At 43.4% G+C, this 27,426-nt stretch overlaps 1 protein-coding gene across 1 annotated transcript in view; it reads left to right on the forward strand.

Moving 5' to 3' along the window:
- The window catches only part of SND1 (staphylococcal nuclease and tudor domain containing 1), a 414,504-nt gene that overhangs the window by 57,766 nt on the left and 329,312 nt on the right, over positions 1-27,426 (forward strand). The window contains exon 10 of the mRNA XM_059171771.1: positions 3,699-3,812. Within this exon, the coding sequence (XP_059027754.1) occupies positions 3,699-3,812 (114 nt within the window). The remainder of the gene's footprint in view (positions 1-3,698; positions 3,813-27,426) is intronic.

A 27,426-nucleotide genomic window follows, 5' to 3' on the forward strand; every position in this document is an offset into this window, starting at 1 on the left:
TTTTACCCACTTCTGGTGCTGCTTCAGTAGTGTTTCCATGGTTAGCTTGGGGGAGAAGAGACCTAGCACACAGCCTTAGGGAGCAGGAGAAGCAGCTGGGTGTCATGATTTCAGACAGTAATAAGGGTATTTGGTGTCCTATTCCCAGTGGCCCCATCAAGGGCATTCCTTGGTGGCATCCAGAGAAGCCCTGAGTGTGCTGATGGTCCTTTTATTTTTGTCCAGCATCGATAATTTAGCAGCTTTGAGAGTATTGGTAGTTGCATCTGGGGAGCTATTCTGAGGATCTCCTTAGTGCAGGAAACTGTTGATGGCTCTTTTTGCTCATTTTATATATGCTGCAGAGGTTTAGGAAGCTGCCCTTGGCCTCCCAGTGAGCACTGTGGACGGGCTCTGCAGATGGGGATTGTGGCAGCAGGCCAGAGTTGGGAATGGATGTCCCTTGCCCCTGACAGAACTCTGCACTTCTCTTGACTTGTGGCAGCCCTTAGCCTACACTTATCATCATTAAGGCACTCATTTTTCCTTTTACAGTTGGGCTTCAGGAAATGGAGAAATTGGATTTAGGGCTTGTATTGTGAATCCAGCTAGTGACTTTTGCTGTGCAGAAGCCCCATCCCTTAGGTTATCTCCTGGAGTGTGTTGTTTGGTAGGTGTGTATAGGGGATCTGTTAGCTTGCAGAGAGAGCGAGTGACGTGGGCATACAGAGACTTACCCTGGTGAGGGCACCGTAAGAAATAGACGGTTGGAAATGTGGTCTGCGATGGTGCTGATGAGCAGGCTCTGAGCAGTAATCCACTCTGCATTTTACTTATTGCACAGTACGCGACTATAACCACTATTTTATTGCTTCTTCCGTGTCTCTGCTCAGGAGCTGCTTGTTCTCTGGACAGTAATGACACAATTTAGAGAGGAATAAAAAGTCATAAACCCCACTTACATGCACACGTTGACACACACACGCACTTACCATACACCTCTTCATCAGAAGGCTGAGCCTCGTTAGGTTGCCAGCGTCAAGAGTGTGCAGTTCCTGAAGAGGAGGTTTCTAATCAGGGAGATGCCGAGCAGAGAGTCTGCTGCTGAGGTCTGAAATTTACAGCTCGAAGAATCCATTTGCTGCTGCTGCTAACACATTCTAAGGGGTGACGAATACCAGTAACTTGTCGCAGGGGTATGCTCAGATCTTCGCATTCTATAATCAGGGGGTGAAGGTGTGAGCACTACGGTGTTTTCCCTGGTTTTATTCTCTGAGCATGACGAGGGAGTGGAGAATATCTAGGTATTTCTCATGTCTCGATTATGGGAATTTCCTTATGTTTTTGGCACTTGATAAATTAATAACAGTTAGTTTAGGTGTGAGAAGAATGTATAGCTCTGTGCATCACTGAGATTTCAAAATACTGGGAAGTGTGTGATGGTCTTGTCCTTTGAGGGAGGAGCAGTATTGATATGCTGTAGTGGTGTTTTGCTTGGTATAGCTTTGTGGAATTTTTCTTTTCTTTGGTTTGAAGGTAGGATAGCAAAATAGCCTGTATCGTGGATATGTCACCCCGTGAAAGTTTTGTATCCAGTTTATGATGCTTCTCCTTTTACCCAAATGTGGGATTTTGAAGGATAGAGAAATTACTAGCTGTGGTCTTTCTTTTTTGTTCAGGTTGGCCAAGCCACTACTGATACCTTTAGGGAGTAGGTGGAATATGCCACTGTGGTGGGCATTTTTGCTTGGCATTAATGTGCCTAGATGGTAATGGGTTTTTCTCAGTTGGTGAGTCTATAGTTTTGGTTATACCTTCTGGGCTGTTTTTAAGTTCTGTGTGATTCTTCTTTGCTTTTGGGGGTCCGGTAGACTTTCTTACCAGCCATACCCAGGTAACCAGCCCTGACCTTGTGGTCCTTATGTGACCACAGATCTTGCTTTTGATTGCACTTGGACTTCACCAGTTTTTTCTGGCCAGGTGAGTTTTGGGTTCTGGCTGTCTGGATTTTAGTGTTTAGCTTTTGCTATTCTCAGACCTGTCATAAAGGTTAAAGCAGAATGGAAACGGCTATTTGAGACTGGTCTTTTGCCATGTTGAGGTTTAAGGTTAACCTTATGTATTTGAAAATTAAAAATACCCGCTCTCCTCCTCTATACCATTCTTTCTCAGACCTTTCATTACTCTTCTGGTCACTGGCCTGTTTTTCCCTACACTTGGTTCCCATTACTTATGGTGGTAAAACCCAGGGATATCTTCCCATCTGCCAGCCATATAGTTAGCCTTCTATGGACTACAGCTGGATTCCAGCTGTCCTCGTTCTTTTTTCATTCATTCTCTCTTGCGGCACTTTTTTCCTGCTATTTCCTGTCACATATAATTTCTCACCCGCTTTTGGTTTTTGTTCATCCTTCACATTGTCGCTTCAATCAGTCTTTACTCTTTTTGGTGTGTGGTTGGCTGGTTCTTTGGAAAAGGTAGAGAATAGCCATTTTTGGAAGAGCCTGCAAGTAAATGGGTGTATTCTGTTTTAAAAGATATGAAGCCTTCCAGGAAATAGTTAGTGACGGCTCTTACAGGGTACTTATCAGTATGATATTCACCAGAGCAAAGCAGAGTCTAGCTCCTTTTGTTTCTCACATGAAAGAGAAGGGGAATTTTGCGAGTGTGCCCTCACTGTGGCAGCTGACCCTGTAGTTTGTTCAGCTGCCTGTTGGCTCCTGATGGGGCCTGATTGAAGCCTGGGAGAGTTGGTTTTGATTCTGCAGACAAAGGGGATGGTGACGGTGATTTGTAGTCAATAGCTACCTTGTAGAAAAGTATTACTTGTTTAAAAAAAAAAACCCAAAAACCAAAAACCCAAACAGCCTTGTAACAACAGCCTCTGAATATAATCGAATGAATTGTAGACTGCTAGATGAATTATGGGTTCTAGTTATAACACCAATGTGGTCCTAGGTAGTTTCAGTGCATTTTCCTTCTGTACACATTGGTGGAATGTTCTAATAATCTCCACAAAGGAGTATTTGTGCTTTTGCCCTTTGAATAGATATCCTTGTAGGTTACCCAAGAGTGGAAGTTAATCTTCTTTCACTGAAAGAAGATGTTACCGATATTGGGGTCTAAAACAAAGTTGCCTGTAGTAGTTCTCTGAAGAGTTGGCTTTCAGAGAAATTGAAGTAATATTAGCAATATAATGTTTCTGCCCTGAGATTAACAGCTGAGTCTTTCCTTTTCCACATTGTGATGACAGCTCTTTTTGCCCTTGGCTTGTCTTTGGTTTTTCTGCTCTGTTTTGGCGCATCCTATTTTGGTTCTTATTTGGTGCTGATGTCTTCTAATCCAGCCCTTGCCTCTTTTCCTAGATTCACACTGAGCTAGGGATTTGATTTTAGTTTAGAACCTGTTTCAAGGAATAACAGAGAGACTAGATGTCCAGTAAGTAGTTAACCACAAGTTTTGGTCAGGGCAAAAGATAAAGAAGATCATTTTTATGCTGCCTCATTGAGAAATCATAACAAGGTCTTTGGGGACTAATAATTATAGCACTGTTTGCTCCAACATCGTTGCACTGTGAAGGATGATATTGGATCTACCCCCAAATGGCTGTTGATCTGACTTTTCTCTCTATGACTGTGGTGGGTCTTGCTCTTTACCATGTGCGCTGGGAGGTCTGGGCCATTGGAGCAGGTTTAAGCATTTTTGCCTTGTGCCCACAGGTGATGCAGGTGCTGAATGCAGATGCCATTGTCGTAAAACTGAACTCTGGTGACTACAAGACCATCCACCTGTCCAGTATCCGGCCACCGAGGCTGGAAGGGGAGAACACGCAGGTGAGAATAAGGAGGCAGCGGAGCCTCTTTATAAAAACCGAAGGGAAGATGCTGGAGAATACTTACTTAAACATGGTACATAGGTGTGAGAATGCTAAAAGACAATATTTTAAATCTCTAGGGTATTGCTTCCTAATCTCTGCAGCCTAACTATCATTGGGCAGGCGTCAGTTTCTCTTGAACGACACTCACTGCTCTGCTTCGTCTTGGGCAGGCGTTGCTGGCATTATTCCCTAAGGGGTTTGAGAGGAGTTAGGGCTGGGATAGATGGGCAGTGGTTAAGGACAGCGGTTCAGTTTTATAAATTAGCAAGATTTTACTTCTCTGAGAATAAAGAGAGAAGTATCTTTATCTCATGTGCATGATTATAAGGCCTGGTCATTTTGATTTGAAAGTTCCATATGTTTTATTCCAGGAAGAAATGAATCTTGGTATACATATTCTCTGGGGTCACTTGCTTATCTGTTGAAAGTGGTAAGGGTAATTATTAGTTACACTGTTCTGTGCTATTTGTTGGATCTTTTGGCAGCAAAGTTGCTTGTCTAACCAATGCATATAATTGGGGGCGTATCAATTTTGAGAATGCTTAGAATCAAAACTGGGAGTTCGTAGTTGCAGGCAGTTTTGTTTTAAATTTTCTCGTCCTTTCCATTGTTATGAGAGGTTGGAGATAGGGATTAAAATTTTTCTTGAATTTGTTTGGTTATATCTTGCTTTTACAGACTTCTTTCCAACTCTTCTTTTTTACCCTCTGATCACTACAGGGTGGAACTGGTTGTAGAACTGGGTCCACTGTGAGAGCCAGTGCTACAGGCAGGTGTTTGGCTGGCTAGTTTTCAGAAATTAAGCACAGCGTGGTTCACATTAGTCCTTCATGCTTTAATTTATCCCTTTTGTAGTTCTAAAGACAGGATATTTGCTTTTCTGATGTTTTGCACGTATACGTGTCTTGGTGCGTTTACCAGTTGAAATTCATGCCCTGTTATCATTTGCATGAGAGTTTACAGACAGCCCGTAAGAGTAAAATAAAAATATCATGATTGTCTTTTGAATCAGATCGTGCATAAGAAACATATACAGGATGGATTCTTTGAATGTCTGGCCAATCAGTTCATTCTCTTTTTCTCCCCCCGACAGAGGAGGCAGTTTAATGCGGCAAATGGTATTGTGGTAAGGTTGAGAATTTAAATGCATGAAAGCCTAGAAATGCCAAAATAAGGTTCTCTCAGTAACTGTAGCTGTGCCTCATTGCACAGAGTAAATAGACATCTCCAATTTTATCAGTATTGGGAGTACTCCACGATTCGCATCTGTGCCATGCAGTTGGAATTAAGGTTCCCACAGCAACCACAACTTTGAAATTCTTGAACGTTAATTTTTGTGCCTGCATCATTGGCCAAAGCATTATGTTAATGTAGACTATGTAGCTGAATTTCAAGCAGTTTTTAAGGAGGGTGGGGATGCTGTAGCTTAGGTAGGGTGAATAGCAGGTTTTCAGGAGTAATAGGAACTACTGCTGAGAATTTTTCTCCTCACAAGGTAATGGATGGATTTTCCCTTAGCCTAGTAGATAGCGGGAAGTTGTTAGAATATATTCCCTAGTTTAGACAGGATCCTGTTTATGGAATTCCTTGTTCTTTACCAAAGTAGGTTGTTTCTTATTTTTTATTTTATTTTTAACTTCTGTTTACTTCTGAGATCTTAACTTCATTTTAAGAAAGTTTGAAGTAAGGCTTAGCTGCAAGAGCCTATGATATATTACTTAGATGAAGTGAGTAATGATTTTTTTAAATTTCTTAAATTACTTTGAAAGATTTTAATGAGGTAGTCATGTAAGAAATAAGTTAACATAATGTGCTTTGAGTACAATGGTGGAGGGTGCCGTGAAGGACCCAGTTACAGTGGGCACTCAAGAGATGTCTCCCCAGTAGGAACTAGCATACCTCTTGAGTGTTCAGTGATGAAAAGTTGGCAGGTGGAAGAGGGGTACTTTTATTTATTTATTTTTAAAAAAGATTTTATTTATTTATTTATTTATTTGACAGAGAGACAGATCACAAGTAGGCAGAGAGGCAGGCAGAGAAAGAGAGGGAAGCAGGCTCCCCGCTGAGCAGAGAGCCTGATGCAGGGCTTGATCCCAGGACCCGGGGATCATGACCTGAGCCGAAGGCAGAGGCTTTAACCCACTGAGCCACTCAGGTGCCCTGAAAGGGTACTTCTTGACCAGCGGTGCTCCATAGATCTATAATGCAAGCCGCAAATATGAACTATATTTGTTATTTAAAATTGCTTAGTAGTTATATTGAAAACATCATTTTTAATACATTTTATTTTACCTAATATATCCAAAATGGTATCATTTCAACATTTTTTTTTAAAAAAAGATTTATTTCTTTTAGAGAGAGAGTGTGCCTGCTTATGCTCCAGCACAGGCAGTGAGAGGGTTAAAGGGAGAGGTAGAGAATGTCAGGCCAATTCCCCACTAAGCTAGGAGCCTGAAGCAGGGCTCAATCTCTCAATCCAGAGATCATGACCCAAACCCAGATCACAAATTGGGTGCTCAACTGACTGAGCCAACGAAGCACCACTCATTTCAATATTAAATGAATGTAAAAAGTTAGTAAGGTGTTTTATTTGATTTGATTTTTACCAAGTCTTTGAAATCTGGTGTTTTTATACTTGGGACACCTTTCAGTTTGTTCTAGCTTATTTCTAGAGCTGAACAGCCACCTGTTTGTCATGACTTCTGTAGTGGACAGCATCGGTTTAGAACTTAAAATGAATGAATTGCTTCTTGGCCTTTTGGCTAAGATTAAGTGTAGAAATTAAAATGAGTGGGTTTGGGTTTGTCATCCTTGGTAAGTATTTACTGGGTATCTGCTTTGCACCAGATACTATGCTGGCAATGCAACAGGGAATAAACTTTCAGGGAATCATCGTTATGGAACTTTAGAACCTAGCAGGGGAAATACATAAGTAATTTCATTTATGTGAAGGGTTATTAAAGAAAAGTTTAGAGTTTATAAGAATGTATAGTCTGGGAAGGCTTCTTGGAGGAAGTGACATGGAAAGCCTCAAGGGTGACCAGGACCAAGCTTGGTAAAATGTGGGGAGAAGACAGTTTACGAATGAGACAGCAGTAATGACAAAAGTTGGGCGAATTTGGGAAGAGGTAATGAATGGCCACTGTGGATAGTGCATGAGTGGTTTGATGCCTGTGTGGGTCAAAATGGGGACAGGGCCACATCGTGCATGTCCTGTGAACAGCTCAGGATACTGATAAAGAGAGAGACTTGGGGGTATTTTGTATGTCTGGAATGGAGGGTAGTTAATGGTAGGGAGAGGTAAGAAATGGTCTTGGGAGTTGGGCAGAGGCCACATGCTGAAAATGTGTGCCATACTTTTAGATTTTTGTGTGAAGAATTTTAAACTAGGGAATGGCATGTTTGGATTTGAGTACTCTTGCGTTGGTGGCTTGCATTTACAAAACATGAAAGTGATTTGCATTTATAAGAGAAGATCATGCTAGATGAAAACTCATCTGCAAGAAGGATTCTCCTCTTTCTTTTGCTAAGCCCCAGCTGACCAGGGGCCTGGGGGTGAATGGAGTATTAAAGGAGAACTTGGGATGTTTCTTTAGCAGTCTCTATACAGGAGGATTCAGAGTGTTTGCCTTTCTACTTAAAGAATTCCCCAGGACTCTGCTCTCTGCTTACCTTAAAGTTATCAGAGATCTACAGTATGGGTATAGGAATAAAAATCACCTGGGGAATCTCAGTGAAGCCATAGCTATATGTATGTAATGACCGGGAAAGCAGGCATCTCCTTGGACTCTGGCTGGTACATAGTAAGGAATATTAAAAACCATTCCTTGTAACTACAAGGGGAGTCCAGTCAAGTACTCAAGGCATAGATGTTGGGGCTGAGCCCTCTGTTAGCCTATGTGGCTTCCTTGTATGAATTAGAGGTGCCCCTTCTTCCAGGTGGCCTCTTATCAGGGCACATGGCTTGGCAAACAGAGTGGTGGCTGCATTTCAGCTCCCATTCAGCCTCTGTCCCCTTGGCCAGTGCTCTTGTGCACAAGAATATGTGGCTGTCGTAGTTAGAACAGCGCTGATTAGAATCTCCAGTGAAAATGTTGGGTATATGTCAGGAATTGGAATGGTCTTGTAGTTACAGAAATGTGGGGTGCTTGAGGATTGTTTGGAGATGACGGATGGACTATGGAGGGCCTTGAGTGAGACACAGAGAGATTGTCTTCTGCTTCTGGAGATCATTGACTTTGAAACGGGGAAACCGCTAAATCTGACTGTTTATGGTATTGGAGCAGAGTGGGAGAAGGTACAGGTTAAGGAACTGGAGGAGTAGGTGAAGAGGGACGGGAAAATCTTTGCATGAGCTTCCTCAAGGGCAGGCAGATGGCGGCATTGACTCCTGCTGTGGGCTAGGCCTCCCTACAAGCTCCCAGATGACGACCCAATGGGGTTTGTCCTTCAAGTAAGGAGGGGAGATTCTTCCAATGTTTATCTTACCAAACCCTAAAACCTCTAATAACCTGTCATCAACTTATATAGATCTTCTGAGGCATTTCTACGTTGTGGGGATAGTTGGGCAAATTGGATTTTCGTTTTTTGAACACAGAGACAAGTTCTTTTCTCTTAAATTAGACATGAAGGCAAGGTGGTTTTGCCCAAGGCTAACTGTATACTTCCACAACTCTTTTTTGGTTACTTTGTAATGCAGCCAGAAGAAGGGCTCTGGACAAAACAGCATGATCAAAGGAGCTGTTTTCCTACTAGGCAGCTGCTTTCCAATAATATCCAGGGTATCGTGGGTAGCCATTACTCCCTGATTTTGGTTAGAATTGGATTTGTTGCTGGAAAGTGTAACAGGGTTAAAAGCAAGAATGTGTTAATACTTTCCTCAAAGGTTGGAGTCGGATGCCTGATGCTGTTGATTCTGTTTTTGTAGTATCATACTTCTGGATTATTTAGGGTGAATCCACTGTCAATTCCTTGGAAATCTTCACTCCTTCAGGGTGAGTGCCATTTTGGACACTGATGTATGGTTTTCCTGAGGACCTGAAACCCTGAGGATCAGGGTTTCTCTAAAGGTATACTGTAGTTTGTTTGCCACGAAGAAACAAGTGCTAAATATTGGAGAAAGGCTGTGGCTTTTCTGAGCTACTGCCTAAGAGAAGACAACACATTGTGCAATCTTAGAACTTCCCAGAGAGTGTCTGGCTTTGATCTGAGATGGAGAAACCTAGTGTTCCTAGTGTCTAGGGCTGCCGTGGCTTCGTGTCACACTTGGAGTGTTAATGACAAAGGATATATAGCCCCTCTGGGATCTGATGGAGAGACTGTCTTATTCTTCCATGAAGTCAGTTCGGCCTGTACAGTGCTGTTGTAGTGGGCAAAGATAAAAAGCTGGAATTTACCCTGAAAAAGGTACAGAATTTATCCCAGCTCCTGGGTGTTAAGCATGGAAAGTTTGCTTTCAGTTGCAGGGCCTTCTTCCTCAAACTCCCTTATCCATAGAGCCTCTTTTTTCCTCCCTCCCTGCCTCACCATCCCCACCACCACTTGCCTTCTCTACCTCTCCCACGTGTGTGGCTGCATGCACATCGGTGAGCGCATATGCACGTGCACACACACAGCCATACCTACTGGGAAGTCTGGAAACCTGAAGGTGGATCCTTTCCCGGACCTCACAGCCCCAGGCTTTGAGCTTGTATTTGGTTCCATCTCCCTGTCTTTCACCCTCTTCCTGTGGAACTTCCTCAACACAGGAATGTTCTTTCACAGCAGGCCTCTGGATATTCAGGTGTGGGCACCAGAGGATCTGTTTTGTTCCAGCTGTAATCTGCCTCATCTCCCAGGGTCCTTGCTGCCTTTCTTTGGAGGTGTTTGTTTCCCAGGCCCGACCCCACAGGGCCTTCTCAGTAGGCAGTCATGGCAGACCAGCTGCAGGTAGGCCCGTTAGTGATGTCCTGGGATTCCTAAGGGCTTTTTCACAGAGGCAGGGCAGTTTCGGGTGCTAATAACTCCATTTGTTGTACAGGGCCCCAGGGTGCTTTGCCATTTAGACACGATTAAAAGTGGTTCTCAACCTATTCCCTTCAGTTGAGATTTCTGAAAGCAAGATGACTGGTCCCTCTGGACCCTAAAGCAGAGGACGCTGCCACTGAGAAGCATACCACAGAGAGCTGTGGGGCCGCAGTCCCCAAGTGAAGCCAGGGCAAACCAATAAACCCACTGACTGTGATCTCGGGCCTGGGACTGGGAGTATAAGGCAAATAGCAAATTAGAGCGGGATTCCAGCTTGGCATTAAGGAACTTGGAGAAAAGCAAAAGCTCTTTGAAATGGATATAGCATTTCACTGGTTTCCAGTGGAGAGACTTGGGGACTGCAGCGATGTGATCAAAAGACGTAGAATATGTCAGAGCGCTGGCAGAGGCATTCTGTACCAGTTTCCGATTTGTTTGATCTGGGCATTTTTGAGAAGAACTCTTGAAACCTCCTTTGTTAGAAGACTGAAAAAAATTACCATTTGGAGACTGTGGGTGGGTCTTAGCTCATCTATTTAAGATTCAGGATGTACGTACTCTGTCATTTTCAAAAGATTAATTCCTGTTCCTCTGCGGCGAGGGCACTGGGAGGCAAGCCTGACTCTTTGTGAGGTCAAGACATTTGGTATCTGGGTAGATAGCAGGGTTCCTTAAAATATACGTTCCACTGATCTTTGTAAGTGAATTATAGCTGGGAAAAGACAGCAACTGCCTATCTGTTTCCCTTTGATGTACTTTCTTTTCCCTATTACAAATTATATTTTCTTTTGTTTCCTTTAGTTAATGTGTCCCCTTTCTCATGATTTTGCCTATCCCCTTCCAATAATTTTTGTGGGATTTTAACAATCTCATGGGGCCTGGTGCTTCATCCTTCCCCTAACCGTATGCATTTACCTCTTTCAGTCCATCTTCCTCTCTTTCTTCTCTCTTCATTTAATCATTACTATTACACAGTTCTGTATTTTCAATTTATCTAAATCTTCCAAGTGCTGGTGTGTTCATATTTCTTGGCTCTTTTCAGTCCTTTGAGCTGCAGTAATTCTCTGTTGTTTCCAGAGTTGACAGCACCATCATATTTACTGTCCTGTGACCATTTACCATAGCTGCTGTGTGGAGGTAACGGTCTTTCTTACCCTGATTCTTGAAAGCTCCTTTATGCCAGAGATTTCCATACACATAGTCTTTCCCGTCTCTGTATCATCCTTTCCTGTTTATTGATGTCCAGCCTGCTTTCTATTATGAAGCCTAAACTCCACAAGGGGCGGGAGTGGAAATGGTTTTCTTAGCTTCATATCCCCTCTCTTCTGGAATCTAGCAGAGTGCTGTGAATACAGTAGGCATTTAATAAATGTTTACATCAAAGTATGTGCTGAGGTTTAAGACCTAATACATAGGTTGCTTTTTCTGCATAGATTGCATTTTTACCCTATCCATTGCTCGTCTCCTTGACTGCTGCTGATAGTTACTCCAACTTGAGGAGTGTGTCCTGGTGTTGAAAGGTTCTGAGAGGGAGTGTTTGTACTCCCCCCACCCTTCCTAATTGGATTTTTTGTTTTGATGGCCAGGTCACACCTGGCTTCCTTTTCTGTAGGCGCTTCCTCTTCCCCACTCCCAAGTTTCAGTGTAGTCCTGCCCCTCTCTGGGTGCTGGTTTTCCTCATAATGACATTCCATTAGCAGAATATGGATTGGGTTCAGTCCACCAGAGGGGTTAATTTCAGGATTTTAAGTAATGTTGCATTCAGTCCCCAGTTGACTTTCTACTCTTATTTAGGTTTTCCCAAATATCTCCTTCATTGCAGTCCAGGTGTCTTGATTCATTGGAGTTTTTAGGTGCGCTTTTTCCCCAAGGGCTATATATTTTTTTACTGTTGTCGACCTTGTTGGCTGTCAGATTATTTCTTTGCTTGGAACTAATTTTAAAATCAATTAGAGAGCTTTCCCTTCATCTTTCTCTTTTTATTTATGAGATACTGATTGCAGAGCTACCTACACTGTGTTTAGATAAATTACCCCCCCCTTTTATTTGCATAACATTTATATTCAAGGCAAGTTTAATGCAGTCATCAGTGCTTTCTACTTCTGCAGGCCAGGGCTGTAGGTTTCATTCCTTGGTGGGCTAATTAGCTTTTTACTGGGAAAATTTGATTCGTTTCAATAATCAAATGTTTAAGATCCTCATGTATTATAGGTGCTATGGATCTGGGAAGTCATTTTTATTAGGAAAGTGTTCATAATTTTAGAAACCAAATCTCGAATCCTGACCAGTTGGAGTGTGCTGTGATCACAGGGTGGACTTTGGACTGGATGAGAGATTATGGAGGAAGAAGCATCATCTCATGTCACTGCTTTGGAAAAGGCTTTTCAGGACGGAGACTAGAAGGGGAAGCTGAAGGACACAGATGCTTGCTTTTTTTTCCTAGTAAATGACAGGTCTATTGCTTAGGCATATTTTGGATGTCATTTTCTATTTCGGCCCTTCTTTGAAAATCTCCGGCCACTTTATGGGTTGTTCACATTTCATAGGCCTTCATTTCACCATCCAGTGTGAGAGCAGGCTGGTTTGGGCTGCAAGTGCCTTTGCCTGGTTCACAGTTGTGTTGGTGGCCTCTGTGGCCCACAACTGTTTGACAGGAGGATCTTTGTAGAGAGAGGAGTCAGTTGATATGCTCTTGTTCATCCTTATTTCACTGTATTGGGTCCTTCATGAGGCTGAGCAGAAATATCTTCTTTATGTGAGCATCTGCTGCATCTTTGGGTTCAGACATTGATACCAGGATTTGGGTCCTTCTTCTGTCCTGATTTTTACATAACCCCCATAATGGATGCCTGTAGTTTCTAGTTTCTGCTTTATTATTTATTTATTTTAAAGATTTTATTTATTTGACAGAGAAAGATACAGCAAGAGAGGGAACACAAATGGGGGTAGGGGGAGGTGGTGGAAGAGAGAGAAGCAGGCCTCCCGATGAGCAGGGAACCTGATGCACGGCTGGATCTCAGGGACCTGGGATCATGGCCTGAGCCAAAGGCAGATGCTTAATGACTGAGCCTCCCGGGCACCCCTCTAGTTTCTGCTAGAAAATGCTTTTACCCTTCCTTACCCCTCCATCCCTTCCCACCCCACATCCTTATCCAAGTTAGGTTTTTCTGGGTCAGGTAGATTCCTCATTTCTTCACATTTATTGCTCAGTCCCTTCCTAGCACATAGTTGATACTCAGTGTTTGTTGGGTGATGGTTCATTTCATTCTCACTGGCTGTCATTTACTCCTTGTTCATAATTTGGGACTGGGGGATGGGCAGAATACACCAACACTTGTCTCTGAGCCTGTAGCTCTACCATTCTTAGGATATTTTTCTCATCATTACTAGGGAGGCTAGTAGGAAGGCTTGACATTTTTTTATGTGCCGTAGTCTTTTATAAGGTGGTCTGGAATTAGGAGAAAGCCACATTCTTATTCATATGGAGCTGCCTTTAGCATCTGCTTATCCAGCTGGAGGGGCTTGTTTTAGAAACACTGCGGTGCAGAAGCTGTAGGTGGATCTGCCGGATCTCTGCAGAAGGGCTGCTGAGGTGCCGAATGCCCAGGGCTCCCTTTGCAGCCTGCCTGCTCCCTCAGGCTCTGGCTGGAGGCTGGTCCGTGTGTGGGGCGGGGGAGCGGTGTGTAGGCTGTGTGGTCCACCACCCTATTCTTACTGGACCCTCTTTCTTTTACCACTTTGACCTCGTAGCACAGCTGCTGTGAGTGTGCACCCTGTGTCCCGCACAGGGGAACTGGCAGGCGGCTCCAGTTGCTGGGTTTGGCCATTGGGACAGTCAGGAGTATTAAGCCCGTTTGTACTTTAAGAAGAAGGAGACTTGACATCACTCAAAACAGTTTGTTTATTTCTTAACTTCTTGTAGAGGTAAAAGAAGTCATCTCAACCCTTTGCTATTCCTTTCTGTGTGTATTAAACTAACAGCTCAGCATTTTTCTCTGGAAAACATCCAGGGTTCCTCCCTCCACTTGGGCCAGGCTCTGTCCTCCTCTGCAGATTCCCTTGTGGTGGCTGCCTCCTCACCGTTAAAGCTTTTTGGCTTCATCCCCTTCCCTAACCCCTTCCAGTCTATTGTCGGGGCAGTGAATGGCTCTTCTAGTCTAGACACTCCTGTTTGTGTACCGAGTTCTAGTTCTTCTGGAGGTGCTTGGACTCAGTAATAGCCGAGTTCAGAAAAATGTCAGCTTCCCAATTGAGAAACCATTAAGCTGCTCCAGTTTGTACCAGCATTTGGGCTCCATGTTGTTATTTTTTAAAATTCAAGTCTAATTAACATAGTTTCAGGTGTACACTGTCATGACTGAGTAGTTCTTGTACATTGCTCAGTGCTCGTCAAGGTAAGTATGTCCTTAATTCCCATCATCTCTTTCTCCCATTCCCCCACCCGCCTCCCTCTGGCAACTACCACTTTGTTCTCTGTATTGAAGAGTCTGTTGTGGTGTTTTTTGTTTTTTTTCTTTGTTCTTCAGTTTTTTAAATTCCACATATGAGTGAGATCATATGGTATGAATCTTTCTCTCAGTGACTTACTTCACTTCGCATTATACTCTCTAGCTCCATCCGTGTTGTTGCAAATGGCAAGATTTCATTCTTCCTTATGGTTGAGTAATAGTCCATTGTGTATATGTATATTATCACTTTATTCATCTGTGGATGGACACTTGGGGTGCTTCCATATCTTGGCTACTGCAGATAATGCTACAGTAAACATAGGGGTGCATATATCTTTTTGAATTAGTATTTTCGTTCTCTTTGGGTAAATACCCAGTAGTGTAATTACTGGATCATATGACAATTCTATTTTTAATTTTTGGAGGAACCTCCATACTTGTGTTTTCCACACTAGAAATGTTATTATCCATGTTATTATTAGATATCCATAAAACACAGCAGGTAGGGAATAGTCATTGGAGCTCTGTAGAGAGATATGTCTCTATCCTAAATGATATAGATTAGTCCCAGATATCTGACCTGGTGGATGGATGGAACCTGACAAACTGAAAATTCAGCATAAAAGTCCTACAGCCTTTCATCTCTTACCTTCATTACCCAGTGAGAAATGAATTCTGAGGGCAGAAGCTGGTGGTGTTTACGATCTCTGTGCTGGAATGTAATTGAATGTGTTCTGGTGGAAACATGTTCTCTCCTTGCTGCTGTGCCCTCCTTAGAGCTGGGTGCCCCAGAGACTTGTGGCCTGATGCTGCCCCTTTCCTGTCAGGCACAGTATCTTCCCCATCTCAGGGTTCTCAAAAATTTTAATACAGGTGTTGCCTGTTCTTTGTTTGCTTTTGTGTTTTGACTTGAAAGTATTTCTGAAGTATCTGCATGGTAGTAGTATTGATTTGTGCTTCTGCTCCTTCAGTTTTCATTTGGGTCTCTTTCAGTTATCTCCCCCATCCCCCACTGTGGTCCCTCCCATTCTCCTCTCCTACCCCTCTCCTGACGTACAGACAGGGAGTTTGTAACTTTGGTTTGAATGAAGTCACTTTGGCACATGTGGTTTGGTCATTCTGTTACCTGTTACTGCACACCTTACAAAGAGCTTGTGGCTGTCCCCTGCATCCCCCTGGTCTTGAATATTGCTCTGAAATTCTCTGTGCTATGTTTTGGATGCTCCATGAGTCTGCAGGCAAATGCATAGTGTTGTTGAAGTTCACTGTTCACTGTGCCCTTTAGCTGCCTTGCTTTGGGTTTAGCTAGAAATAGAACCTTTTTTTTTTTCAATTTTTTAAAAAAGATTTTATTTGGAATGTGCTCATGTGTGTGAGCTGAGGGGAGGAGGGAGAGGGAGAGAATCTTCAGTAGACTCGCACAGAGCTTGAAGTCCAGTTTGGGGCTTGATCTCATGACCGTGAGATCATGACCTGAGCTGAACCCCAGAGTTGGACACTTAGCTGACTGAGCCACCCAGGCACCCCCAGGAGTGGCACCTTTAACCTGAATTCACTAACGACATTGACAGCAACCAAACTGGATTGCTCTAGTTTTCTTGGATAACCACATTTAAGCTCCTTATTAAATTAAATTTTTATGTTCTAGAAAACTGCATTTGTTCAATTTAAGCCAGGCCAGTATCCTTCCACTCCTAGAATTTATATAAGTTTATACCTTTGTTGGCAAAATCTCTAAATCTAGCTGATGTTCATTGGAAGAAGGGTGCCTCACTCATTGCGGATGAGTCTTTGCTTTTAGATGAGTGCTTGAACCTGTGCAGTATGCTTGCAGTCGGGCAGGTTTTCCTTCTTTTGGCTTGTGCTAAAATTATGTATGACACTTGCTAAAGAGCAGTAAGGTACACCTGTTCCTGTCACCACTGTGACAGGTGTAGGGATCCACGGTGGGGTTTTGAAGTGGAGGGAGAGAGCTTGGACTCTGAGTATAGCAAATACAAGTGGGAATTTATAATCTAGGAGCAGGATGCGGGATGGGGGTTGCTGAAGGTTGAGGAACCCAACCAGATGTCAAGAGTAATCAGATACCAAGGGTGGGGAATTTGGGCCAAGCTGACTTTTAGCAGGATTTTTGGCAGAAGTGGACAAGGCAGAGATGAGCATAGTGCCCAGAAGTCAGGGCCTAGTTGAGAAGGGAGTTAAGAGGAGCTTGAGGAGAGTTTGGTCATGGAGGGAATCTTTGTCATTTGTGATGTCAGTGTTGTCCTTACTGTTTGTAACTAGTGGTGGAAGGTTTCAGAGCTCCACTTCTTCCATGCTGCCTGTGGGAGAAAACAGGCCTTAGACAATTGTGGCTTCAGATACTTTCCCCAGCTGCTTTCTTGCTCCCTGTTTCACGGTCATCTTAACACCTTTCCCTCTCTCTAGCTTGCTCCTCATTTTTCATATCTTGGGTGGTGGGCAGGAGTAATGAGAGGGGGTAGAGAATTAAGAAAAAATAGTTTTATTTCCCTTTTTTTCTTTCATCCTAACTGCACAGTGTTTGTGTCTTTTCTGTAATCTCGTAGTCGCTTGCCTTGGCTAACCCAGGGATGTCAAGCCCTGCACAGTAGTAGGGGTCAGAGAGCTTAATGCAGTAGGAGACTTGAGGATGTACAATGTAAGGAAGTGGTTTTTGACTCTCCCATCCTCATGCTGTAGATCTTACAGCATTATGGTGATACTGAAGTGACTCGAGTTCAGAAGCTGGGGAGTAGGGGCTCTTCGCTCTTTCTGGTGACTGTTTAACCCAGGCACATCTCTCTTCTGCCTCTCTCCGCTTCTCTGGTAGGCAAATGACGCTTGTGTGTGTGATTCAAAGGTATCCTGTAGGAAGTCCTACAAGGGGCAAATTGTTTGAATTTTGTCTGAGGTTTGCTGCAAATATGGCTGCTAATACTGTTGCTTCTCATTTGCTACAAATGAGCTCTGGCTTTCTGGGTTTGCACAGGACTGCTCCAAGGACAGAGAGTAAGTGGATCCCTGTTGATGCCGTATCTTTTGATTAAACAGTCAACTTGCAGTGTGTGTCCGATTCTGCCACCGCCCTTCTCCTCCTGGGTTCCCTTCCTCCCCACCCCCACCAATGCCAACCCTCAGCCCTAGATCAGATACAAAAGTATGTGCCTCTCTGATTCTGACAGTGTAATTGAGGTAAGAGCATTTCTCCTAGAGAAGAAGCAAAGTCAGTTTTTCTTAGGGTGTTCTTTAGAAGCTACTTGTGTTTGGATCTCTGTGGTTAGAGCCTGATAGTTCATTTTTCACACTTGCCGGGTGTTTCCATTGTACTTCCGCTTGAGGCTACTGTTCTTGATTGTTGTTCCTAGCAATAGGAAGGTGGGGCTTTACCAGCGCTGGCTGTCCAGGAGGTTGGGCTCGAGAATATCATTTTTCTTCCTGGAGCCAGGCTTAGACACAGTAACATCTCTGCTGTTTCCTGTATGAGCTTTTCTTCCCCCAGGTCTCAGAGCCAACTGCAAACCAGACGTATCCCTTCTTAGCTTAGAACATCTCCTGAGGATTCCAGTGAAAGGAGATAAGAGTTTTGCCTGAAGACATTTATCTGCTTCAGAGAACAGGGCTGTCTGGGGGAATGGGGGAGTTTCTTGGGGTTTATTATTATGCGGTTTGAGCTGATGCTTAGGTGGGGTCTGTTCACAGTTTCTGGGTGAATTTCCTGATAAAAAATGTAAAGATTTATGAAGTGGTGCCTTGTTAGTTCTGGGTCACACATCACATCTCACGTGCCATTATATTAACTGAGCCTGGTAGGGTGGCGAAGAAGGTGCAGGATAGACTGTGCTTGCCTTGAGTGTGTGCAAGCAGCCCTCAAACCATGGGAAGAAAATAAGGTGCTTCGGAGGAGCCAGAGCTTGGTCACGGTTCCGGATAGAGCACAATGAAATCGTAGTGTGCCTTCTGAATTGTGACAGGTGCACAGCAGTACATGGTGCAGGGTTAGTGTTGGGGGGAGGGGAGGAAGTCTTGTCTATTTTTTAAAGGTCTTACAGAGAAAGTCTTTTACTCAGCTTGGCTGCTTTGTAGGGCAGCTCTGAGCTTTAGAGGCTGCGAAATACCGTCTGTTGGACTGGTTAACTGATGTGGGCCAAGTGAACTCACAAAGATGTGATTTAAAAGTCTGTTTGTAGATTTATTAATTTATGATGTAAAGACAGACCAGAATGTTCTGATAGTCGAGACCGTTCTCTTTCTTATGGAGGGAGTTGGTTTATTATTTACAGAATTCAAAGTGAAGAGGGTTGCTTGATAACTGAGGAAGGCTGAGGTCTCCTGGATGCATGTGTGGCTCACGCAGAGGGTGAGACCTTGGGACAGGGTGTGCGCTATCTCCATTCCCTTCCCTGTTCAACAGATGACACAAATAGAGGCTTGGGAGGAGAAGAGTTTTACCCAAGGCCTTTTCTCTGGTAAGTGGAAGATCCAGGATTCTAACAGATGTCTGTTTCGCAGGTCTCCAGATATGCCCCATGAACGTTCACGTTGCTGGGGCTGGCTTAGTGACCCTTTCCCTTAGGCATGGCTACGGTGCTTCTCTCCACCATCCTGTCTCTCAGGATTTCTGCCATCTACCAAAAGCTGCTCTGGTTCTCTTTGTAACACAAGCTTTCTTATTTCAGTGTGTTTTTACAAATTTAAATATTTCCTGCAACCATTTTGGAGGTATCATAATTTATATTGGGAGATTCTAATTTATCCTTTGAATGGGTGTTTAGCATCAGAAAAGTGGGTGTTCTTGTTCTTGAACATTATTCTCAATGTTCTTGTCTCCTGTAGGAAGTTTTCCTGGCAGTAATCTCATTGTGTAGAACAGTCAGGCCAACCCCAATGAAGAAGAAGAGATTGGATTCTCTTCTAATAAAGAGTCTCAACACCAGTCATTTTTGTGTAGGTTTCTGAACTTGCGAGCATTTACTTCTGTAATACTTCATTATTTTCACTATTTAATGTTCATGTACTAACCCCATCAGATAGATGGCTTAGGCTTCTGATTTCATCTGAATTTTCTACGTTAAATATTTTTTTCTTCTTATAAGTGAAACATATTTATTTAATAGGCTTTTTGAAAATTTAAAGGAAAAAATACAAATTAAATCTTACTGTCAGGAGGCATCATCACCACTGTTAATATCTCCTGGACTTCTCACCTTTGTGTCCATGTTTTATAGCAAAGCATCTCTTTTGGCCTTCAAGTAATTTTCCAAAACATGATTTTTAAAGATTTTGTTTTTTAAAGTAATATCTACACTTACTATGGGGCTCAAACTCATGACCCCAAGATCAAGAGTTGTATGCTTTACCGACTGAGCCAGCCAGGCACTCCTCCAAAACAAGATTTCTGATGGCCGTGCAGTTTTTAAAAAAATGTAGATGTACCATAATCGGTTTTCACTAATTTTTGTGTATATAAATTATTTTCAGTTTTAATAGTTGTTGCATATTTTTCTGTACAAATGTTGGCTCACATTACTTCTTTGGTGTGAGAAAACAATGGTGAAAGTGATGCATGGATTGATCACAAAGTGTCTGTAATAGTTGTTGCATCTTCATTCTTCAAAGAGAAAACTTGCCTTGAAGAAGGAAGTACGAAACCGTCCATTCGGATCAGAGGCAGCTCTTGGGCAAGTTGGGCTGTAGTAGAATAGAAGATACATGTTCCCATAGGGGCTGATATTTAACCCCATTGCCAGTATCCTCTCTAATCACCTAATTCCTTATCTGTTTGTGTTATTTAGGAGTGGGCTGTGATCCAGGCCCTTTGTGTTTTGCTGCCAGGATGGCTCTCTCCCCCCAGCAGCTGAACTTGCTGCATCTGAAATAAAGGGTAGAGTAGATGGTAAATCTTCTCCTGGGGACCACTGCTCTTTCTGTTGCCCGGACTGGGATCTGATGAGACACTTTAATGGGAACACACAGGCTCCGTGGCAGCTTTGTGGGTGTGGCCTGCAGTGTTTTTTGCATTGCAGGAGCTGCTGTCGGGTCTTCCACAGTGCCATGGACTTGTGAGTATTGGCACGATTACACTGCACCCTATTGTGATTAAAAACAATTACCCCACAAATAAGTGTGTGTAAAACAGTTATATTTAATTAAAAAGCAACAACACTGGTGACCAGCAGATTTTAAAATCACTGTTGCTAATTTAAAGGACTATGCTATGCCCCAGCTTGGGGATGAAGCTGCCGCCCATTCAACATTGGCAGGAAATGAGACAAATGGGCCTTCTGCCCTTCTGCCGCTCCGTGTGGGAAACCCGAGCACTGGCCACGTTGCCTGGTTTGATCTCAAGAAGAGGAGGGTATTTACAGGCAGGGAGTTAAGGCTCAAATCTTTGAGCTGCTAAGCTATAGTCAGCACCACAAACATTCTTTGGGGCAAAAAGGCAGCTGTTGACAAATGCAAACATAGGTACAGTGTACTACCTGTGTTCCATGTCACTCAGCCATCGAGCTGCTGCTTTCTTTATCGGCTAAAAACTGTTCGGGTGCTTTGGGAGCATAGAGCGAATTCTTAAACACCAACCTAGAAATTTCAGGAGCTCTTTATTTGTGTGGCTACCATCTTTTATAACATAATCAGAAGACCCTATCAGAGCCTGTAAACTGTTCACATGCACAGTTTTGCATTCTTCTTTCTGCTTATTTTTTGTCTTTTCTCTGAAGGTTAGTCCTTGCTGTTGGCAGACTCCCACCCCCAAGCTGAGGACTGGCACATCTCCTTACTCCCAGTGTGTTCTCTCAGCCACTGGCAGCAGAGCCCTGGCCACACTGAAAGTTGTTTCTTTAAGGATCAGCTGCATATCTGGGACAATCTGTCAGTAGGATATTAGAGAGCCCCAAATAAAAGTTGCGTCTGTTTACTGTTTTTTTAGATTGAGATCATTTTCGGAGAGGGTCGTCTCTTCAGATAAACATGGTCTGGGGACCCCAGGAAACTGGGGAGGATGGAGGGAGAAGAGCTGAGTCACTGGTATCTGACTGTAGGTGGTGCCCTGTATGACCCCGGGGGGGCGGGGTTCACTCTTTTTACCCATGTTTTCCTGCTCCTACTTGATAAACACTCCCTGTTCCCCTAGAGAGCTTTGGAAGGACTCTTCCAGGGGTTACTTGGATCTGATCCACAGGAAGTGGGAGTGAAGATATTTTAATTTGTACACAGGTGTGTAGCTTAGAGTGCCATTGGCTCCCTCTGGTTTGATTCTGATGAAACTGAGAGTGCTGGGTTTGTGCTGAAGTATATCTGCAATTTCAGGAAGGCAAGGAATGGGTTCAGGGCTGGTCATCATTTTGTGATCTTGTGTCATCCCTGTAGGTCCTTCCCGGTGGTTCTGAGGAAGAAATTAGTATGGTGGTCATTTGAGAAAGTAATTTTAGCTCATAGACTCCCTGCTACACTCGAGTAACTTCTGGAAAGTATAATATTTTACCCAAATCCCATTAAATGTTAGGCACTCTTTCTATATTCCCTTTCCTGTCCTTTAACTGATTAGTGAAATATTTATGTGAACCCAGAAGGCTGATTTATTTATTTTATTGTCCTTTTTAATAACTTGCTTCTCCCTTGTGCTGGGTGCTTTCTGAGGCCCAGACGGCTGCCATGATTTCTTTCTGCCATGATCCTCAAGGGACTGATGTGAGCTTTCCTGGCTTTCATGAAGCCTCTAGCTGTCCCTCCCCCAAGGTGGGTGGTAATAAATCCACCCCCAGTGTCCCTACTAACAGGCAGTGCAACTCATTTTAGGGTATATGGCAGATCAGTGGATAAGACTCAGCATTCTGCTCCCTAGATCCCAGGGAAAACCATGGAACAGATGCCACATATCAATATGGACTTGGACCTCTTGGTCTGGGAGCCTTTCTTCTGCTATGTCTGGGGGTTTCTGCCATGGTTAATTCACTGGCCAAGGTGCTTTGGAAATTCTTCAGCACCTGCCTTCAGGTGGTTGCTGATGAAGATGGCCTTTGAGATGTTACTCTGGAAATAGATCACAGAACTTGGGGGCTGACTCCTAAAATCATGGTGGTAATAAAAGCTTGGTCAGAAGAGAGCCTCTGAGTGGGGAGATATACTGTGCACAATGCACGTCCTCCCCCACCCCCTGCCCCTGGCCGCCCCAGCCCTTCATATTTGCCAATATAAAGCACTTATGTACCTTCCTGGCAGATCGCTCCTTGGTGAGTCCGTGCTCATGTTGCTCTCCATGATTAAATTCTCATTGTTGTCTGCAAGCCCAGATCCCCAGTGTTGTTTTAAGGGTCAGGGCAAAACATGTTCTGTATCTCCCCTGAGAGTAACTGGCTGCATTTGTTTGTAATGGACACATGTATGTCTTTGTGCAGGGAGGGAAGAGTATCATTTATTCATTAAGCATCTTTTTAAAAAAAAGATTTTATTTATTTGTCAGAGAGAGACAGAGAGTGCAAGCAGGCAGAGTGGCAGGCAGAGGGAGAGAGAGAAGCAGGCTCCCCTCTGAGCAAGGAGCCCTATTTAGGACTCGATCCCAGGACCCTGGGATCATGACCGGAGCTGTAGGTAGCGGCTTAACCGACTGAGCCACTCTATTTTTAAAGATTTTATTTGAGAGAGAGAGAGTGCAAGAGAGCATGCAGGAGCACACAAGTGGGGAACAGGCAGAGGGAGGAGAAGCTGACTTCCTGCTGAGCAGGGAACCTGACCCCCAGACCCTGAGATCATGACCTGAGCTGAAGGCAGATCCTTAAGCTTAACTGATTGAGCCATGCAGGCGCCCTCGAAGCATCTTTTGAATGCAAAGGCTAATAGAAAAAGACAGTAGTAGCTTGGGTGTTCTTTTAAACATTAACTTTCTTATGTGTTGATTTGGAATCATGGCATGAAAAGCACACACAGCTTGGAACCTAATAAAAGATAAATGGGAAACAAAACCATGAACTCATCAGTGTCTCAGCTCTACTAAATTATAGTCCTAAAGAACCACAGTAACTCATCTGTGTGTCATGGAACAACCGATTATGGCCTGCTTCAGGTCTGACTCTAGCAACACCGCTCAGTCAGCAAAGCAGTGCGGAGTGACAGTGTTAAGTGGTGTTGCTTTTAATGCAGAAGTTCTCAAACCTTGGCTGCACATCAGAATCACCTAGGGAGCTCTTCAAAATCCTATGTGCCCCCATGTCTATCTACTGAACCAGAATTTCTAAGTGTAGGTTTCAGGTAGCCTTTTTTTCTTTTTTTTTTTTTTCTTCCCCTCTCTCACAGATGAGCAACTAGAATTGAGAACCACCTTTTTTTTTTTTTTTTTTTTTTTTTTTGGGTTTTGGGTGGAAGTGAATATCTGGTGGGACTGATACTGAGTTGCGGGGGGCGTCTTACAATGAGAGGTGATGGCATCTAACCCATATGAAATTGGGAAGATACAAAAATTGGGTAGATACAAATCCTGTTAAGCTTAACTTATGAATTGTTTAAAGTAGTCCTGTTCTTTTACACATTGGAGTTTATTTACTTTTACACATTGGGGAATTTTCACTTATTTCATATTAAAGGTGTCACAGCCACTCATTTCTGACATGACAAGTTTAAATATTAACTTTCTGGAAAGCTGTTCCTATATACAGCATTATTATATATTCTTGTCACCTCTGGAGGTAGGGAAAGAAAATCATTATCATAGTTGTGATATTGTGATTTATATATTAAGAAATATGTATTTGGTCTTCTGGCCTGTACCTGGGGCAGAGCTCCTAGAAAACCCTTGGAATTTCTGGAGGGGTCAGAGTGATCAAGGTGTTTTTGTTTGTTAATGAGGTAACTGTGGAAAGCCCCTGAGGATGAGGGCTGGTTGCCTGAAGAACCAGCCCTGAGGTCTGAGGATTGAACTTTCAGTCCCATCCATAGAGAGGGCCAGAGGCTGGATGTTGAACCAATTGCTAGCTGACAAATGATGTCATCAGTTGTGCCTATATAATGAAGTCTCCATAAAACTCAAACGGAGGGAGTTCGGAGAGCTACTGGGTTGGTGAACATGTGAAGGTTGGGGAGAGTGGTGCCCTTGGAGAGGGCATGGATGCTCCTCGCTCTTTCCCCTTAGCTTTCTCATGCCACTTCTACCTGGCTCTTCCCAGAATTATATCCTTGTACAATAAACCAGTAATCTTATAAGGAAAATGCTTCTTTGAGTTCTGTGAGCTGCTCCAGCAAATTAACTTAACCCAATGAGGGGATTGTTTGAACCTCTAGTTTATAGCCTTTCAATCAAAAGCATAGGTAATCACCTAAGACTCAAAATAGGCATCTGGAGAAGGGGGGCTGTCTTGGAGTACTGAGCCCTTAATCACTGGTATCTGACCTTATCTTCAGGTAGATATCGTCAGATTGTTAAATTGGAGGACACCCAGCTGGTTTTGGATAATTGCTTGTTGGTGTGGGGCATCTCCCCTCTGCCCATGTTAGAATTGATAACTGTTAATAGTAATAATAAGTGCCCGACTTTGCCTTCTATGGTTTGGGCCAGTAGTTGCCTTAGAAGCTATAATGTATGGCCTGATTTATGAAACTTACCTGGAAAACTCTAATTCCCCTTAGAAATTCTTGTAACCTATACAGATACTTAGGTGGGTGTTTCATCTCATGTTCTATATATAATGAATTTTCTCAAGAAATAGAAGTTAAAATGACTCTTAAATATTAAGTGTGATTTTAGTTTTTTCGCTTCCTCTTTTATAAGCTATGTCCTTGAAATGCCCTTTTCATTGGTTATTTTTTGTTTGCTTGTTCCTTGTTTGTAACGTTGTTTAGTTAGGGCGTTACATTAAAATTACCTGTTGGACTTTTTTAGAAAAGAAAAAGACCAATCCCCAGGCTTTAACCAGAACAGTTGTTAATCAGTGTCTTTGGGAGTGGAGCACAGGCATTGGACCACAGGCGATGCTAGTTCTCAAACATTATCGCAAACCACAAACCACTATTTGAGTATTGCTTGGTGGCGGACCTCTCAAGGAGCCCTTATTCTTCTTCCTTCTTCCTGACATTCCCTTTAGCTGTTTATCTGTTGTGGTCCTTGTGAGAGAGACCTAATCCTTTATTTTCTGCAGTTAAAAGTCCTTTTTGTTAGAATGGAACACAGTAGACTCCTCTCTCTACCTTTGAACTTAGCCTCTAATAAATGATAACACTGGGCTTACTTAGTGTTTTTTTGGGGGGGGAGGGGGGCTCAGATCTCTTTTAAAAGCCTTATAATTAATCCCCACAGTGCTTCCCTAGAGTAAGGTAAGGGATTTTTTTGCAGGGGAGGGGGGAAGGTTTTAGGTCTAATTCCCAGAAATCACTGGGCTTTCCTACCTTGCTCTCAACTTGAATTCTACCCCCGTGGGTTTGGACTGGTTCCCAGATTGCCTTTCTGGTAATCTGAGCAGTAAGATTTACCCTCTAGCTTTTCTTTAGTCAGAAGTTAAGTCCTGCAAGGTCTTTTGAAAGGTAGTCTTTCTAATTGTTGGTGAAGAGCTCTGATTGATGGGCAGCTGGTGGCTGAGCTTGCGTAGTCGTAGTTGGAGGGTGTTGTAATGTTAAGGGCGGTGGGTGAAAGTGGGCATGAAAGCCAAGCTGAGCCAAGGCGGAACCACGGAGACCAGAGGACAACATGTGCCACCAAATAGGTCTTTGGCTGATGTTTAAATTGCCTCAAATTAAAGGGTATTTTTCATTCTCCATTGTGGTGTCACCAAAGGGCTGAATTAATGTCATTTTCAGCAGCTTTGAGCTTCTGGAACTGTCACTCTCCCTGAGGGTCACTAGGGGTAGTAACTCAGCGTTTCACATTCTGAAAAGGCAAGAAACTTCTCTGGAGGACTTCTTAGAGTTATCATTCCAGTTCTTTTTTTTCAAGATTTTATTTATTTATTTTAGAGAGTGCTAGAGGGCCCAAGCAGGGGGTGTGGTGGAGGGAGAGGGAGAAGCAGGATCCCCGTTGAGCAGGGAGCCAGATACAGAGCTCAGGAATGAAGTCCTGAGGTCCTGAGCTGAAGACAGACGCTTAACTGGCTGAGCCACCCAGGTGCCCCTGTCGTTCCATTTCTACTGATCCTTACTCATTTCTGTTTTTTCCTGCAATGCTTTTTTTTTTTAATTTTATTTACTGACAGACAGAGATCACAAGTAAGCAGAAAGGCAGGCATAGGGAGTGGAAGGGAAGCAGGCTCCCTGCCAAGCAGAGAGCCTGATATGGGGCTTGATCCCGAGCCGAAGCAGAGGCTTTAACCCACTGAGCCACCCATGTGCCCCCCTGGAAGGCTTTTTTAAAGAAACCTGTGGTAAGAAGTTCGTGTTAACTTCTGTCTGTCATACTTAAAAGAGCAAAGGTATTTTGGTGGTGGGGAGAATGTGGCCAGCCCCATCTGCTTTTTCTTGTGCCCAAATGCCTTACAAAGCATGGGTCATAGGATTATGTTCCTTGTCTGGTCATTTTCTAGCAGTGTAGTTCTTCAGATGCTTCCTTAGTCCTTCCTTTGAGGAATGCATTGTGTTAGGGGAAGAGGAGGGCTGTAAAGATATGCAGGGTGAAACCCCATGGTCAGAAGTTCAGTCTGATAGTGGGAATAACTCTAGCACATGTTGAACAAGGTCATATAGGCTACATGGTAGGAGAGCTATAAGCCACGTGCTGTGGGGATTCTAAGGAGAGAGAAATCACATTTGATTTGTTCTTTACCACTTGGATTCTGGTTGTGTTCCTACTTGTATCTCTTGTGAGGTGGAAATACAAACACAGGCCATTTAGAAACTCTCACTGGGCAGGTGGTGGAGGTAACATGTTATATACCCCCTACCCTCAGATTGTATTCTGGCTCCAGGGATTTCTGTCGGATTTTCCCATTTAAACCTTTCAGGCAAATCCAGTGTTGCAGGAGCCAACCTCCAATCGAAACTATTAACTTTTCTCTTGGGGGAGAAAAAAGATTCCAAAGATTGATGGAGAGCTTGAGAACAGGGATGGAACTGACTTGTAAGCTGGTCGAAAGCCCCAGGAACTGCAAAGTGTTGGTCATTAGTTGTATGTTTTCACTTTGAAGAAGTGTCTCTGTGGGG

Source organism: Mustela lutreola, chromosome 4 (assembly GCF_030435805.1).
Source record: "Mustela lutreola isolate mMusLut2 chromosome 4, mMusLut2.pri, whole genome shotgun sequence".
Classification (NCBI taxonomy): domain Eukaryota; kingdom Metazoa; phylum Chordata; class Mammalia; order Carnivora; family Mustelidae; genus Mustela; species Mustela lutreola.